Below are 17883 nucleotides of genomic sequence, written 5' to 3' on the forward strand. Positions count from 1 at the left end.
TTGAAGCTAACAACTGACTTTGAAAGGTAGTTCACTTAAAAAAGAACATTTATTCTCACCATTTACTCACCTCATGTGGTTGCAAACCTGTATGAGTTTCTTTCTTCTGATGAACGCAAAAGAAAAAACAAATGTGGGAGTCAAGTGCTTCCATCACTCTAAAAATCTTTTTATGTTCAACAGAAGAAAGAAACTTCAAGTTTGGAACAAACGGATGACAAAATGTTCATTTTTTAGGTAAACTATTACTATAACAGACATAACAGAAGCTGAATAACAGAGGTATGCAAGTATTTGTATGGTAGTTCTTTTCCCAACACCTTTATATTTAGTTTCACTTCAAATACATTTATTTAGACCTGAAATGTTATACATAGGAGTGACACGGTGGCTTGGTGGTTAGCATTTTTGCCTCATAGCGAGAAGGTCGCTGGTTCAAGTCCCTGCTTGATCAGTTGGCATTTCTGTGTGGAGTTTGCATGTTCACCCCATGTTGGCTGTAGTGAATGAGAGTGTATGGATGTGTATGGCCGTTTGCTGTGTAAAACATATGCTGGATAAGTTGGCGGTTCATTCCGCTGTGGCGACTGATGAATAAAAGAACTAAGCTGAAGGAAAATGAATGAATTATATGAGTTTTATACATATTTCTTATAGTGAATGTGCCTGTTTTTTATATTTTTATTTTCTAAAACTACATTCTGTTTGATAGATTTGTTATGAAGTTGATAACATATAACAGATTTGGAGTGAAGGGAAGTAAAATACATGTTTGTACTTTCTACTTTTACATGTTAATAGTTTTAGGGCTACCAAGAGCCTTTTATGATATTTTCCCTTAATAAAATTATGAACTTTGACTTGCATACTTCTGTTTTTATATATTTTGTGGGGAAATGTAATCAGAGTTGGCAAAAAATAAGATATTTATTTAAATTGATACATTTTGTGGACATCGCATTTGCCATTATTAAACTGTGCTTCACATATACAAAATTATGTTTTTCTCCAGTATTTATCAGCATTATTTTGGCCACCACATTGTCTAGATATCAACATCTGATCTGCAGTTACAAAAACAATATTTGTTGACATCAAACTGTTTGTGTGGCTGGATCACAATAGCCACCGATCAGCTGTAGCTGCAGTACTCACTGTGTGCTGGTGAGAGATACCACTAGCAGGTGGGACGCCGTACAGACCACCCAGCTGTGATGAGTGACCCTGCAACACATGAGACAGAGCAATCATCTTAATGACTCTCTTTTTTTTTTTGCACATTCACATAATGAGATAACAGGAGACACTTAAAGAGTTTATGAGTCAGTTCTCATTAGTTCAAGCATATACACTCACTGGCCACTTTAGGTACACCTTACTAGTACCGGGTTGGCCCCCTTTTGCCTTCAGAACTGCATTAATCCTTCGTGGCATAGATTCAACAAGGTACTGGAAATATTCCTCAAAGCTTTTACTCCATATTGACATAATAGCATCATGAAGGTCCTGCAGATTTGATGGCTGCGCATCCATGATGTGACACTCCCGTTCCACCACATCCCAAAGGTGCTCTATTGGATTGAGATCTGGTGACTGTGGAGGCCATTTGAGTACAGTGAACTTATTGTCATGTTCAAGAAACAAGTCTGAGATGATTCACAGCTATGACAAGGTGCGGTATTCTGCTGGAAGTAGCCATCCGAAGATGGGTACACTGTGGTCATAAAGGTACTCATGTAGGCTGTGGCGTTGACACAATGCTCAATTGGTACTAATGGGCCCAGAGTGTGCCAAGAAAATATCCCCCACACCATTACACCACCACCAGCCTGAACCGTTGATACAAGGCAGGATGGATGCATGCTTTCACGTTGTTGATGCCAAATTCTGACCCTACCATATGAATGTCACAGTGGAAATCAAGACATATTTAATCTGCATACCTCAGTTGTAGCGAGTGGTTATTTGAGTTACTGTTGCCTTTCTATCAGCTCAAACCAGTCTGGCCATTCTTCTCTGACCTCTGGCATCAAGAAGGCATTTGCGCCCACAGAACTGCTGCTCACTCAATATTTTCTCTTTTTCAGACCATTCTCTGTAAACCCTAGAGATGGTTGTGCGTGAAAATCTCAGTAGATCAGCAGTTTCTGAAATACTCTGACCAGCCCGTCTGGCACCAATAACCATGCCACATATAAGGTCATTTAAATCACCTTTCTTCCCCATTCTGATGCTCAGTTTGATAGTCTGAGTAAAACAAGTGTAGTTTTATTAAATGAACAATTACTGACATGTCTTCCATATTTGAAATTAAAAATTCAATTGATTTTAATTTGGAAAAAAAAGGAGCATTAATTTTAATAATACATAAACAATGCCATGTTTTCAAATTTTCATATTAACTTTTAGACAGCACAATACCATGTTTGAAATGCTGGAGAGAAAGCAATACTTGTTGGTATAACCCTTATTTTCAATCATATTAATTGAAAATGTGTATGCTTGTTTTTGTGGTTTACAATTATACAATTTCTATTATGTCATGGGTATGACATTACTGACAACGTTAAGGTGGTTTATGAGAACATGTTATGTTAATAATTCAAAATGCTTCAAAGTCTTACTCAACTAATAAATGTCTTTTGGCATTCAAAATTTGCCACAGGTTTGCTGTGTCAAATATCCAATTATTCATTCATTCATTCATTTTCTTTTCGGCTTAGTCCCTTTATTAATCCGGGGTCGACGCAAGCAGAATGAACCGCCAACTTATCCAGCACACGTTTTATGCAGTGGATGCTCTTCCAGCCGCAACCCATCTCTGGAAAACATTTATACACACTCACTCACACTCACACACTACAGACACTTTAGCCTACCCAATTCACCTGTACCGCATGTCTTTGGACTGTGGGGGACACCGGAGCACACAGAGGAAACCCACGTGAACGCAGGGAGAACATGCTAACTCCACACAGAAACGGCAACTGACCCAGCCGAGGATCGATCCAGCGACCTTCTCGCTGTTAGGCGACAATACTACCTACTGCGCCTACGAACTATGTTCGTAATGACAAAACTTGCAACCTTAGTTGACTAACAATGGTTTCAGGAAAAGTACCTCTGTTCAATTGCCATTTCAAGAAAATAAATGCTCGAAATTTTTTTATTAGAAATGTGAAAGGAATCATTCATTCACTGGGATGTCAAAATTAATTGTTTCTTGGGTGCAAGGCGATGCAGATGTGGACAATTCGGTATCGGTTCAGTAATAATCATAACTGGTTATTACATACTGACGTCATACTTGCGGCTTTCTGACACTTCCTACCGAGTACATCTAAGTTACAGAGAAATGAGGAGGGCTTTTTTTCCCTCCTTTTCGCTGTGCGGTATCAAACACTGGGGCATGCAGGAAATGTTCCTGAATGAAAGTGCCAAACTGCAGTTAAAGTCCACCATTTAATAATTTGGCAAATAATTTGATTACTTATGTCCATGTAAACACAGTCACTGTCTTTCTCCCCTGCGTCTATGTGTTTGTTTTGCCTCTGTAAAAATCAGCACGTGCCTAAATTGAAACTCCCATTTTTATGCAAATTTTTATGCACCTTCCCTCTTTCCCTCCCCGACACTACCACCCACAGCTGGACACACCCACTTTCCTGACTTTTTCCAAACTAGAGGTGTGAAGAAACAGGGGGGCCTTTCGTGGCCCTTTAATAAATACATCTGTTTAATACATTTGTTTTGTTCAAATGCACCAAAATACATTGCCTACGTTCACTGAGAGATGGATACAAATATTCATTTTCAAAATGGGATGTACTCAATTATGCTGAACACTGTATATTTATGTATAAATATTTATAAATCAAACCATGAATACAAAAAAAACACAACCTGTTAAGAAATGTTTTAAGTTTGATCCATTTTCACAAAATGTTACTTAATGGAGTAAAATACTGTATCTAATTACTTGAGAGAGAAAATGTGTCTAATTACTTGAAAATGTTTAGGCAAATCATACATAATTACTCAAAACTAATCATGTCATTATTTATATTTGCAAAAACCAAAATATGTAACCTTTACATTAAAATTCAGTAGATCAAACCCCACTTCATCATCCTGTATGAGCAGATGTATTTGCCCCTTCTAAATGTAATGCATTCCTGGGGCTGCGACATCCAAACATGCTGTAGTTACATAATAAAGCCCACACTGATGTTTGTACTCACTAGAAAAGGGTTGTAGCCGGTTGGGGGTACGGGTGGGATGCCTCTGGGTCCAGCAGCTGGTGGCAACACTGACAGACCGGTTGAAAAGATGCCCAGGGCGCTCAGGCTCAACCCAGGGATAAGGTTGGATTGTTGCTACAAGACAGAGAAATAACATCATGGATAATGAATGACTGCTCAGTGCGTGACCTCAGGCTATCATGTTTTTCTCTCATTTGAGACTACACAGTGCTGTTTATGTGCAAAAACATCTTGTAATGTCGCTTCTGTCACGCTAGGTGGCTCTATGCACCCGGTGTATAGCTTTAGCTAGGACTGTTTTGCCATTTAGACTTGAAAGAGAACTTCTGGTTGAGGATTTCACAAGTTCAGGCTGTGAAACATTTTTTTTTTTACCATTTCAAACATTAAAACAAAAAAATTAACTAAAATTAAAAAACAGAAACAACACAAAACAAAATGTGTTGGCCATGGAAACTAATTTAATAAGCTTAAGAAATATTCACTTTCTACTAAAATTATATCTACCTCTGTTATACAACAATATATTTGTTGTTTCTTTGTTTAATACATTATTTTAAACCAAAATCAACAGATTTCAATACCTTTGACAGTAAACAGAATGTAATAGTATGTATGTAAATGTTGTTATAACCACACATGCTCCAGTGTTATGAATAATCCTAATTGCTATTTATACACTGTAAAACTCAACAGTAAACTTAATCAAATGAAATGAGTGCAGTTAACTCAAAATTTACTGAAAGTTAGTTCTACTGAAAATTGTTTAACTCAGTGTTGAAGGTAATGAGTTAATTAAATACTTCATTACTTTAACTTAAATGAATTAAGTTCACAGTTCTCATATATATTAGTTTTTTTTAACTCAAATGGTTTGTAGCAATCGGTTTCCTCAAACGGTTTGAGTTGCCTTAATGAGTTTTACAGTACTCAGTTGATTTGAGTTCTCTTCATTTATTGGGTTTTACTGTGCTAAAATGGCTTCATTTACGCAAATGAATTAAGTTCACAGTACTCATTAGGATTAGTTTTTGAACTTAAATGGTTTGTTGCAATCGTTAAATACCTCATTACTTCAACTTAAATGGAGTAAGTTCACAGTCCTCATATAGAGTAGTTTTTAACTCAAATGGTTTGTTGCAATCGGTTTCCCCAAACGGTTTGAGTTGCCTACTTATTGGGTTTTACAGTACTCAGTTGGTTTGAGTTCTCTTCATTTATTGGGTTTTACTGTGCTCAAATTGCTTCATTAACTCAAATGGATTAAGTTCACAGTACTCATTGCAATCGGTTTCCTCAAATGGTTTGAGTTACCTCAACTTTTTGGGTTTTACAGTGTAATAGCCATTTATAAGTATTTATATAGTCATTTATAAGTATATACATCCATTTATTGCCTCAAACTTTCTTACAATTATTTACTGTAAAGTAATTTGAAGTGATTTGTAGTACAGATACTGTATGTGAGATTTCCGGTATCTATTTATCTATCACACCAAGAAACTTTTTTGTCATTAACTATTTTTATAACCACACCATTTATCTGTTACCAATTAACATCAATCTAGATTTATTAACATTTAATTAACATTTTAATTCATTTTATTCTATGTTAAGCGGCTTTGACACAATCTACATTATAAAAGGGCTATATAAATAAACTTGAATTGAATTTTAATATTTCTATATCAAACCACCTATTAATTTATCCATTTTTAACTAGCTTACTAAAATTTCCCAAGTGCAAATGTGAATACTTTGCTAATATTATCTATATAAAGCTGAAATTATTTTGGACCCAGTACTGCGCCATGGGGGAGGCCACAGGCAATGTTTAACAATAAAAGCTGATGCAGATAATATTTATAATATTTTTATTGTATGTTTCTCACTCACAAACATATAAAACTTTCGCAAAAGCACTTGAATAATTTACCGTACGCCTGACGGGGCACTGACTAATGCGTGAGTAAAAACGAAACTGCATACATTTAATCTGCTCGCCTGAAAGAGGTCTCTTCCGCAAAACAAATGACTCACAAAAGACGAAACGATGCGACAGTGTAAACGAATATGATGATGCCATTGTTGCAGTATTGCAGTCTTCAGCACAGGCGGCGTGACGTCATGCGAGTAAACAGGGCAAATGGTGTGCATGTGCGTGCGTGTCTGTTGACAGGATGACAGTGCGTTCTCTGAATGCACAGCAGGGGATGGTCTGACTCAAGGCTGTTTCCTATAAACACAGTCAATAACTCAGCACCAGTAAACAGCTAGGCCTTCTGAAAGTCTCGTCATCTTCTGTAGGATGCTGACTCAAGCTTGACTAAATTAATGTAAAGCCAGCGTTTCTGAAGAAAGCCTTATTGATATCAACATCAAAGATAGTGGAATAGTAGAAGCACAAACACTTACGTTAATAGCAGCAACGTCGTTTTCATAGGCTTCCCTCAGCTTCCTCATGATCTCCACCTCAGCCCTACAACAGGCCTCGATGCTCCCCTTCACTATAATGGTTCTCTCCGGGTTATAAATCGTTAAGTCCTGTAAACTGTGGGAAGAAATGAGCAAGAAACTGTGAGTGAACTGGTGTGTGTTTAAGAAATATATGACTACTCTCTTTGAATTAAACGTAACTAATTTGGTACTGACATCACACAATGATTGTAAATTACATCAGCCTGAATGGGTCGATATCTTTTTACAAGGTTGCTCCAGGTTTACCCAAGTCAAATTTAAGATTTTTTAACATCATGAAGAATTAAATTTCAGAATTATATAGGGATGGACGCTAATGACCCAGCAGAAATAAAATCTAATTAGTCATATCTTAGCCACATATTTTAAATAATGTGTCAAAACAGCCAAAACTTTAAAAAACCCTTAAAAAAACAAAATGTTTGCACAACAGACTACAGTTATAATATTAGTTCTGAGTAGTTTTGCTAAAAGTTTTATTAAGATGTGTTGTTGGTGATTGGATGCGTTTTGGATCGATTGGGTAGCCTTACATAAACAAAGGAAAATTAAGACCCGTTTAAAATGATTTAGACCTACAAGACAATATTTCAGTGAATTTAAGACTTTTTAGGACCTAATATTGGGTTTTTGAAATCCAAGAGATCCCGCGGATACCCTGTTTTATTATTACTATTATTATTATTATTATTATTATTATTATTATTATTCATTAATTTGCTAATTGCACTTAAAAGAGCCTCCACTATCAAGTTGATTTAAAATCAAATCGATAGTGGATATATCAAATAGATAGAAATATGATTTCTTTTTTTTTTTTGGTATTTATTTGTGTTTAACAAGACCAAACATAAAAGTATACAATACAACATAGGACAAATTACAGACCTGTCTTAGTTTTGTTTCAGGGTTCTTACATCTATTTCAACTTTAAATTCCAGCATTTTTCAAGCACTTTCAAGTTGCATTTTTATGCTTTTCCAACAACCACGCTAAATTACATTTATATATGCTGTATGTACTTTTATATATATAAATCCATTCTGCTATTTTAAAAAAACACAATATGGCATTTCAACTTAAATTATTAAATACTTTGGGGCATAGATTTATTGAGATAAACCCCCAAAAATGGCAAAAAATAAAAATAAATAAATAAATAAATCAGATGTGCCATTATTTGTAACTTTAGGTGGTTTCTAAAACGAAATCTGTCAGTGTTCTTTTCATTCTCTCGTACCTAGACCTTTACATTTTTGCGGCTGTAGCTCTGTATTCATTTGACGGAAGGCATTGACTAAGTGTTTGACAGCTGATATTAACAAATCCATTCGCGTTCAAGAGCAGTGGGCCAATCAGAAGAGCTTTAAGGCGGGGCAGGCATTGCGGGCTTTGTTTACTGCAGCAAGTTGACTTGTAAACTGTTTTAAACAATTTCTGATCATTGCGTTTGGCATTTTTAGTGCACGGCGGCAACAATTTTATGCACTCCCAAATATATTTTGAGCTCGCATAAATAAAAATACAGGCGCAAATGCAACCAAAACAGTCACAATTTTAAATTCAAGCAGGTTCAAACACTTTGTCCAAAATCCAAGCACTTTTCTAACCTTGAAAATACTTTATTAAAAATCAAGCATTTTCCAGAACTTCCAGCACCCGTACGAACCCTGTTCTTAATTTTCCACATATAACTTCAAAATAAAATAAATAACATTTGTAAATCAAAAACAAACATATCCTCTGAGAAAAAAAAATAATAAAATAATAATAATAAATAAATTAACAAAATTTAATTAATTAAAAAAATTATAATTATTGAGCAAGTTTACAATAAAAGAATAAAAAAGTGAAAGGAAAGGAAAAAAAGGTGTTAAGGAGTCAATATTTCCTCTTTCCATTTATTTACTGTGTATTGGAGCTGAAATCAATTGAACAGGGTAAGCCTTTGATATAGTCTAAAACAGGGTTCCAGGTCTTGTAAAAACATTTGAGAGATCCAAGCATGATAACTCCTCAAGTTTTTTGCAGCTAAAGATTTCTCGGATCCATATGTCATGTGATGGAGGAAGTACCTGTTTCCATTTGATAAGAATGGCTCGTCTAGCTAAAAGAGTAGATAAAGCAATAACCTGGCAAGATGAAACAGTCAAGTCATCTCTCTCTGAAATACCACAAAGGGCAGTCAAGGGGTTAAGGTCTAGAATGGATCTATGTTAATAGCTTCATTAAGTGTATCAATAACACTGGACCAGAAATTTATCAATTGAGGACAACTCCAAAACATGGTTAGCAGTAGTACTAATAGCAGGTATAGCATGCTGTCATGGGAGAGAACCCTGAGCTCGGAGATAATTGAGCCCAGGGCTCCTGCCTGGTCAATAAGCATATACTGTAAAGGGGGTCCGAGATCAGGTAGGTCTCGAGATCTCCCCTTAGAAAAGGGAAGAGAAGGAGGAGATGGGTGAAGGGGGGATTCTTTCAAAACGAAAGGCAGTAGGTTAAATTGGTTTATTTATTGTAAGCTTGGATTAATCTGATTGGATTATTACTGATTACGGATGAGAATCCAGCTGTGCTTAATTATATCATATGCTCCTCACGAAATAAGTTTCTAAAACTTCACCTATAGAGCACTTTACACTGCATTAGGCCATGTCTGGCGCATATAGAGGAGGAGTGGACCATCTCTAAAATATCTTGCCGTTGTTCTTACGGAAAGCCAACACCAAGGTCATTTTCCCAAGATTCTTTGAGAGAAACCGTTGGATTTACATTTGGCGTACTTTAATTAAGAATAGCCAATATTAGATTTTTCTGGCCTGTATCTAAACCGAAAAAATAGTCAAGACAGTGTTCAGGAGGGTGGTTAGGCAAGTGGGGAAACAATTTGAAATATAGTTTCTGATATAAGATACTAAATATTATTTCCATGAGCTACTTGCTTTGACTAAAATTAGAACATTTTTGTTTTGAGATAATACGTTAGTCTCAAAAGATATTTTTGGCCTAATAATAATAATAATAATAATATTATTATTATTATTATTATTATTAATATTTTTATTATATTGTACATATGATATGTTGATTTGTGTTATTAATTAATAAAACACTTCAATCGTTCATCATTTTTATTATTATTATTAATAATATTAATAATAAAATGGCAGTGCAGAATCAACTGAAACTATAACAAATTATCAAGTTAATAGCTACATTAAAAGGCAACGTGAAGCCATGCTGATTGATTGATTGATTGATTGATTGATTGATTGAGTTGGGTGACAACAGAGATAAGGATCCATGTGCAGTTTTATTAATAAGAGTAGTCAGTCCATGGTCACAAGCAGAAGCAAACAGTAACATAAAGGGTAATCCAGAAACATAGTTAAGGTCACAGGCAAAGAGGTCGATACAGGCAACTTAACAACGGAAACAACACACGGGTCAAACACAAAAAGACTAGACCAGAACGCTTAGTAGTGTAACAGTAAACAACAAGACTAAGAAATGTGTCAAAGTGATGTGTATAAATAGTCCAGGCAATTAGTCCTTAGTATCAGCTGTGCGTGTGTGCAATCATGGGTGAACCGGAACTGGTGTGTGAGAGGTGCATGATGGGAGTTGTAGTTCATATAGTGTCAGACTTGTAGTTCTGGTGATAACGAATATTCTCATTACTCATCATTCACTGGTGATCGTGACAGATTGATTGATTGATTGTTATTGGAGTGCAGGATAAAAGGCATCTAAGCAGGCCACAGAAACGCATAACACACGCTGTTTGCACTATATCATTGCAATGTTGTTTCTGTGCTGAATATCAAGTGAGCTTCTACTGCATCTCTACAGTGAAGAATACACTAACTCTGAGATTCCACCTGGAAAAAATTGGTACTCTGGCTAAAAAGCAAGTTATTATTGCTACTGATGAGCACTGGTAAATGAGGCTGTTTTTTGAAGTATGTCAAAGCAATGACGTCAGGAGTCCTGGTTGGGGCTTAATTGGCTGACTCATTTCCTCAGTTATCTGTGTGATCAACACACACATTATTTATTTCTGGTAAATGCATAAGACCACCTGTACCCTGCTGCTCTGCACCAGATCCCAGCACTTAACAGCCCGTTACAAAATGTCACGCTCAGGTCATGCTACAATCAATATTTCAAATACAAAACACAGCATTTCAAGCAAGAGCGGTCGTGTTTTTAAGTGCCCTAATAGTGCTTTCCGATAATATCCATGTAGCATTTTATATAATTGTCTGTGAACCTCAAGGATACGGAAACATACATTTCTGGCTTCCTGAAAGTAGGAATTGATTCTGAATTTTTCCTGAAACGAGTCATCAGTAATTCCTACTTCCTGCACAAACTTACGTAAATTTACGTAAAAGGTCAGCCTATGGTTCTTAATGGCTGCCAATAAACAATAACAGCTATGACCCTCAAATACTACAGTTGTAGCTTGCTGGCATGATAAGAAGATGCTGTTTTCTATGCTGTGAAAGCAAATCTTTATATTCACTTCCAAAAGAAAAAGAATTAAGGATCAGATTGATACGGCAAAACCAATACAATTGTAACTGCTTGTAACATTTTATCTTATGTTAATAAATGTAAAAGAAAGAAAGCTGAAATTGAAATTCTGTCAGTAATCCAATCACCATAGATGTGCAATATATGACCAATCAGAGAAGTATGGCCATGGAACCATTCATTCATTCATTTTCTTTTTGGTTTAGTCCATTTAATATTCAGGGATCACCACAGCGGAATGACCTGCCACCATGGGACCAATCAGAGAATACTGAACTCTTACAAAAAGGGAGAAATCTTTATTTCTTATTTTTTAGATAACAGAAATACAAATATCTACAGTGATATATCATTACAAACTTTTAGTCATCTATCTCACTCCAGCTCATGTCTTCAAACAAATCATTAAATGAAGCTTTTACATTTTGCAACACAATTTCTTAATAAAAAACAGTAGTAATATCTGTTTATTGTTTGGTTTTGTTTTATCCTTTCATTTAACTTTAACGATATTGCAAAGATCTACAGTATATGCCAGTTGTCTAGCCTGTATCACAGACCAATATTTATCCACCTAGACCTGTGGAATTGGCCTTTATTAATATAAAATGTTGTATGTGGGCAGTAGGTCATTTATAGAGTTTTTTAATAAATAAATCAAAGAATTCTAAGTTATGTGTTTGATCATATATTTCTATATTAATAATGCACTGAATTTTTAAAACTTACCAGCCCCAAATGGCTTGGTTTTCAGCTGAAAGAGAAAAATGTCTGAAAATATGAGCTAAAAAATGAAGGCTATGCTATGCTAATGCACTGTCTAGCAATGTTCAGCACACTGCTTTCACTATTCCTCGAGCTACCAACACTATATGTCATTTGAAGTAGCTTTCACACCAGACACAGGAAGATCGGTGCTATGAAACCCATTCATTTTAATGGCTTTTGTTGTGCAAGAGGAGTTCGTTCCTGCACTGACCAAAGTGCAAGAGCAGCTGAGCACAGCGTCAACTAGCTTGCGCATGTGCTGCGAGCAAAGTTTAAAATGGCTAAATATTCCACTTTGTGGGGTAGCACAGAGACGCAGTGGGTAGCGCTGTCACCTCACAGCAAGAAGGTCGCTGGTTCGAGCCTTGGGTCAGTTGGCATTTCTGTGTGGAGGTTGGATGTTCTCCCTGTGTTTGCGTGGGTTTCCTCCGGGTGCTCCGGTTTCCACAGTCCAAACACATGCACTAAAGGTGAATTGGGTAAGCTAAATTGTCTGTAGTGTATGTGTGTGAATGAGAGTGTATGGGTGTTTCCCAGTGATGGGTTGCGACCCCTGATTAATAATGGGACTAAGCTGAAAACAAAATGATGAATATATGTTGGGTCATATACTTTATATATTAAGAACGCAATTAATTTTTAAAGATTATCAGCCCAAAATGGCTTGGTTTTCAGCTAAACAAGAAAATGTCCAAAAATATGAGCCAAAAAAAAAGCCTACACTGCTAAACTATTTTCACTCTTCCTCGAGCCATCATCACTATGTGTCATTTGAAGCAGCTTTCAAACCAGACACAGAAAGAGCTGTGCTATGAAACCTATTCATTTTAATGGCTTTCATTGAGCAAGAGGGGTCTGTTGCTGTACTGACCAAAGTGCAAGAGCAGCTGAGCACACTGTCAACTAGCTTGCGCATGTTCTGCAATCAAAGTGTAAAATAGCCCAATATTCCGCTCTGTGGATCTCCTGCTTATGTACATATATACGTATCTATGCATAAACCACACATGCTCACCAATTTCATCTGAGTTCTTAGTTTCAGCCCAGAATTTTTATTCCGGTGCATCCCTAATCTATATACATTTGTGTGTATATTTAGTTTTTTGTTGTTTATTAGTGTCATGACACCTTAGTATGGCATAGCATCAAAGTCATAATTGTAATCTGACCCTACTGTAATGTGTAATATATTAAATTATAATAATTTTTTATACATGTAGGAGACCTACACAGCAAAATAAGGAACCTTTAAAAAACTCATAATAGGGGAACTTTAATTTAAATAAAACAAAACATTATAAGATTCTAAAATAACAATTATAGCTAAAAACATGAGCTTGCCTAATATTTTCCCTGGGGAAAGCTATCAAATTCAGCAGATACTTACGAGGAGATGGTTATTTTGGTCTCTGTATCCTCTTCAATCTTCTTCAGGTTTCTGCCCTCTTTTCCGATCAGTCTTCCTACCAGGCTGTTGTGGGCCAGGATCTTCAGAGGAATATCCTCAGTTCTACAGGAGCAAGACCACATTTAAAGGCCACCTTTAAAGAGCTCCATGAAACACAGCGACTGCAGAAGATTAAGACTTACACCTTTGTGTCTACAGCCTCTTTCTGCATGATGTCCATGATCATGTGGCACGCGGTGGAGCAGCCCTCAGGGGTGGAGTGGATGGTGATGGGTTTCTCTGCCGCTCCTGCGTTCTCCTTGCGATGGATGTCCACCCTTTCCGGAAAGGAAAATAAATATTGAACAGAGATCAATCTAAGCTTCATGAGAGACTTGTGTGTGTTCTTGTTTTTATATACTGGTGGGGACTTAAACCTCAATGCACACCGAGTCATGGAGACTTGTGTCACCGTATGAGCCAAAATTTAGATTAAATATACATATAAATCACACAGAATTAAGTATTTTAAAAATGTAAAAATGTAGATTGTTTTTTTTTTTGTGAGGGTTGGATTTAGGAGTAGGGTTAGGGTAGAAGGATAGAATATACACGATTTGTGTAGTTGAAACATCATTACATCTATGAGAGTCCCCACTGGCATATACTGTAGGAACATGTCTGTGCTTGATAATAATCACTGTCTGATAACCTACACGACGACTCAAAACTTATCGTTTTCATCACAAAATTAATTTATTGATTTAATTGATTTATTATTTCAAATCTTTGTAAACATTGTGAATTTGAACATTTGAATGATTTAAAACCATCCAAATGCAAGACTTATAAACACTCAATATGGCCTGAAAAATAAGCGCATATACTCTGAATTGAGTTCTCCTGGAAGTTTTCTTGTTCTTTGCAAATGCATAAAATAATGATCATTTAATCGCATTGGTGAGTAGCCTTCAAATGAGTCTTAATTGTATGTTAACAGCCAAGTGAAAGAAATCTGTCTATGTGTATCAGTACATTGGATCCATTCACTATTTATATCTTAAAGTAACTGCATTCAGATCTGCGGTTAAATCAAAATGAAAAATAAAATAAAATCTCTTATTGTTTGGGCTGAGTAACGTCTGTAGCTTCAACAATCATAATCTATATTTGATTTATACTGTAAAGATTTTTGATCAGATTTTTCATTTTCTGTAAACTGAACACCCACATACCTAAACCCCTTGTATCTCTTATTTGAATTATCTACTTCTCTTATCTAATCTTATTTGTTTTGGCATAATACTGACAATCAGTGGAATGTAGAATTTAGAATTAGAATCTAAAATCTTGCTAACATTATAGGTTTATTTACTGGAATACAAAATAGCATGGGTCAAAAATGACTAGTTTATGTTTTGGCGATTTTGTGTTGGCATAGGAAGTAAATACAGGAACTACTCAGAAGATTTTTTTTAGCATTGTGCCATAAATGTACATATTTTGTCATAGAAAATTATGATTCTTTAGACAGTTTCATTATATTTAGTGTGTAAAATATACTGGTGAACTTATCAATGCATTTGATTAGGCAGTTTCTGTGTTTGAAAACTCTATTTTCATGTAAAATATAATATTGTGCGTAATATTTGTTTGCAGCAGTTCTATGTTAACCACTGTTTGAATGTTAACAGTCAGTGTGATTTTCTTTTTATAAAATATATATTTTTATTTTAAAAGAATGCATTAATTGATCAAAAACTGACTAAAAATTCACCCACAACCAGAATTAATTTCATTTTAAAATATATTAAAACAAAAAAAGTTCATTTAAATTGTAATAATATTTCCCAATATGACAGAATTTACTGTACTTTTACTCCAAAATAAAGAATTAAAAACATGTTATATTTTTAAGTATCACATTTATCAATATATTATAGAATTATTTATATGATAAAATTTTGTCATTTTTTATCACTCATTCATTTTTCTTGGTCTCTATTTCAGAGGTTGCCACTGCAGCGGAATAAGCCGCCAACTATTCCAGGATATGTTTCACGCAGCGGATGCCCTTTCACCTGCAACCCAGTACTGGGAAACACCCATACACACTCATTCACACACACTCATACACTACAGCCAATTTTAGTTCATCCAATTCTCTTATAGTGCACATCTTTGGACTGTGGGACCAGCAGGAAACATGCAAACTCCACTAAAAAACGCCTCCTGGTCCAGCTGTGACTTGAACCAGCGACCTTCTTGCTGTGAGGCAACAGTGCTAACCACTGAGCCACCATGTCGCCTTTTTAGTCATTTTTATTTCTTTATTCTTTTTTTGCAGTACACCACATTAACTCTTCATTCATTCATTTTCCTTCAGCTTAGTCCCTTAAATCATCAGGGGTCGCCACAGCGGAATGAACCGTCAACTTATCCAGCATAAGTTTCACATAGCGGATGCCCTTCCAGCTGCAACCCAGTACTGGAAACACCCATACACTCTCACATTCAAAGACATACACTACGGCCAATTTAGTTTATTCAATTCACCTATAACGCATGTCTTTGGATTTGTGGGGAAAACCAGAGCACCCAGAGGAAACCCACGTGAACTTGGGGAGAATATGCAAACTCCACACAGAAAAACTCTTCATAATTCTCTTATTAACACTACTCACTTCGACTGCGTCTGTTTGGTGATGTTCTTGATTGTGAGCCCCTCTTTGCCAATGATGGCTCCCACAAACTGTGTAGGCACTAGCATGCGCAGTGGGAAATCTGGCTGTTTCTGCCGGGATCCCAGGGAGCCTCCAGACGTCCCGGGTTGAGAGTCCTGTTCCCGTGAGGTCCTTCCCCCCCGGCGATTCCGGGTCGCAGGCAAAGCCGCAGCAGCATCCATATCCATAATATAAGACACTTTAAAGGAGTAATCCTCAAACGTCTGTCCTGTTAACTTCTCCACAGCTCTGAAGACACAGATGGTGACAATTATCAGTGGAACAATGACTTTTTTTTACAATCAGTAAAGCTGGTATGTTTCAAAGCTCAAAAACTAGGCAGTATGATAACAGAATAGTATATATCGATGTGGAAAACTTGCAGATAAAGGGAACTATTTTGATTTCTGCATCACATGCCATGTATTAAAATGTATGACAATAATATAGGATTCACTGATGTGTTTTATCTGACATGGCCCAAAAAAATAATAGTATCGAAGCAAAGGGTAGGTAATACAGCTGTTTCCGTTGGTGTATTTAAACTGATCCACCAAAATTAAGTATAACAAAAGTTTTATATTTCAAAAAATCTTGTCATGTAAATTTAGAACAGGAGTGATTAGATGACTACATATTAAAATACTCTCTTAGGCCCTCAAAATCACAGCTTGGCCCCAAAATACTATTTCATTATCATTTAGCGCCATTAATTGTCACTATCCTTAGGACCAGCAAATTTTAAAAATCATTTAGAATATATTAAAACTGTATAATGCTGTATTTCTTTAAATAGTTTAATGAATATATGTCAAATTAAGGATGTTTCATATTGTACATAAACATGTTGCACTGATGATAGAAGATTCTTGATCCATATTATTATTTTCATGCAAGTCAAGGTAAAAACAAACACTTCACTTGTATTTATTATACTTTTCATTCATATAGAAATGCTATTTGTTATATATATATATATATATATATATATATATATATATATAAATAAAACAACCAATAGTAATTTTCTGTCAAGATCTTTTGTGAGTCAAAGACAATATAGCAAAAATAAATAAAAGCAATTTTATATCAATAGAAAGTATAAGAAATATATTAATAAATAAACAAAAAGTATAATAAATAAGTCATTCAGAGTAACATACACTCGCCGGCCACTTTATTAGGTACACCTGTCCAACAGCTTGTTAACGCAAATTTTTAATCAGCCAATTCCATGGCAGCAACTCAATTCATTTAGGCATGTAGACATGATCAAGATGATCTGCTGCAGTTCAAACCGAGCATCAGAATGGGGTAGAAAGGTGATTTAAGTGACTTTGAACGTGGCATGGTTGTTAATGCCAGACGGGCTGGTCTTCTTGGGACGTTCTGGGCCCATTAGTACCAATTGAGCATCGTGTCAACACCACAGCCTACCTGAGTATTATTGCTGACCATGTTCATCCCACCACAGTGTACCCAGAGTACCTTTGGGATGGAACGGGAGATTCGCATCGTGGATGGGCAGCCGATAAATCTGCAGCAACTGGGTTATGCTATCATGTCAATATGGACCATAATCTCTAAGGAATATTTCCAGTATCTTGTTGAATCTATGCCACAAAAGATTAAGGCAGTTCTAAAGGCAAAAGGGGGTCCAAACCAGATCTTGTAAGGTGTACCTAATAAAGTGGCCAGTTGGTGTATGTATGAATGTATATAT

General features: G+C 35.9%; 1 protein-coding gene across 4 annotated transcripts in view; it reads right to left on the reverse strand.

The window, feature by feature from the left end:
* The window catches only part of igf2bp2a (insulin-like growth factor 2 mRNA binding protein 2a), a 98360-nt gene that overhangs the window by 17544 nt on the left and 62933 nt on the right, over positions 1–17883 (reverse strand). For all 4 annotated transcript variants that reach the window (XM_056464717.1, XM_056464716.1, XM_056464715.1 and 1 more), the window contains exons 6-11: positions 16122–16409; positions 13641–13775; positions 13438–13560; positions 6678–6813; positions 4242–4376; positions 1156–1224 (exon numbers count right to left, since the gene is read on the reverse strand). In XM_056464717.1, coding sequence (XP_056320692.1) covers positions 1156–1224; positions 4242–4376; positions 6678–6813; positions 13438–13560; positions 13641–13775; positions 16122–16409 — 886 coding nt within the window. The remainder of the gene's footprint in view (positions 1–1155; positions 1225–4241; positions 4377–6677; positions 6814–13437; positions 13561–13640; positions 13776–16121; positions 16410–17883) is intronic.

Source organism: Danio aesculapii, chromosome 9 (assembly GCF_903798145.1).
Source record: "Danio aesculapii chromosome 9, fDanAes4.1, whole genome shotgun sequence".
Taxonomy (NCBI): Eukaryota; Metazoa; Chordata; class Actinopteri; order Cypriniformes; family Danionidae; genus Danio; species Danio aesculapii.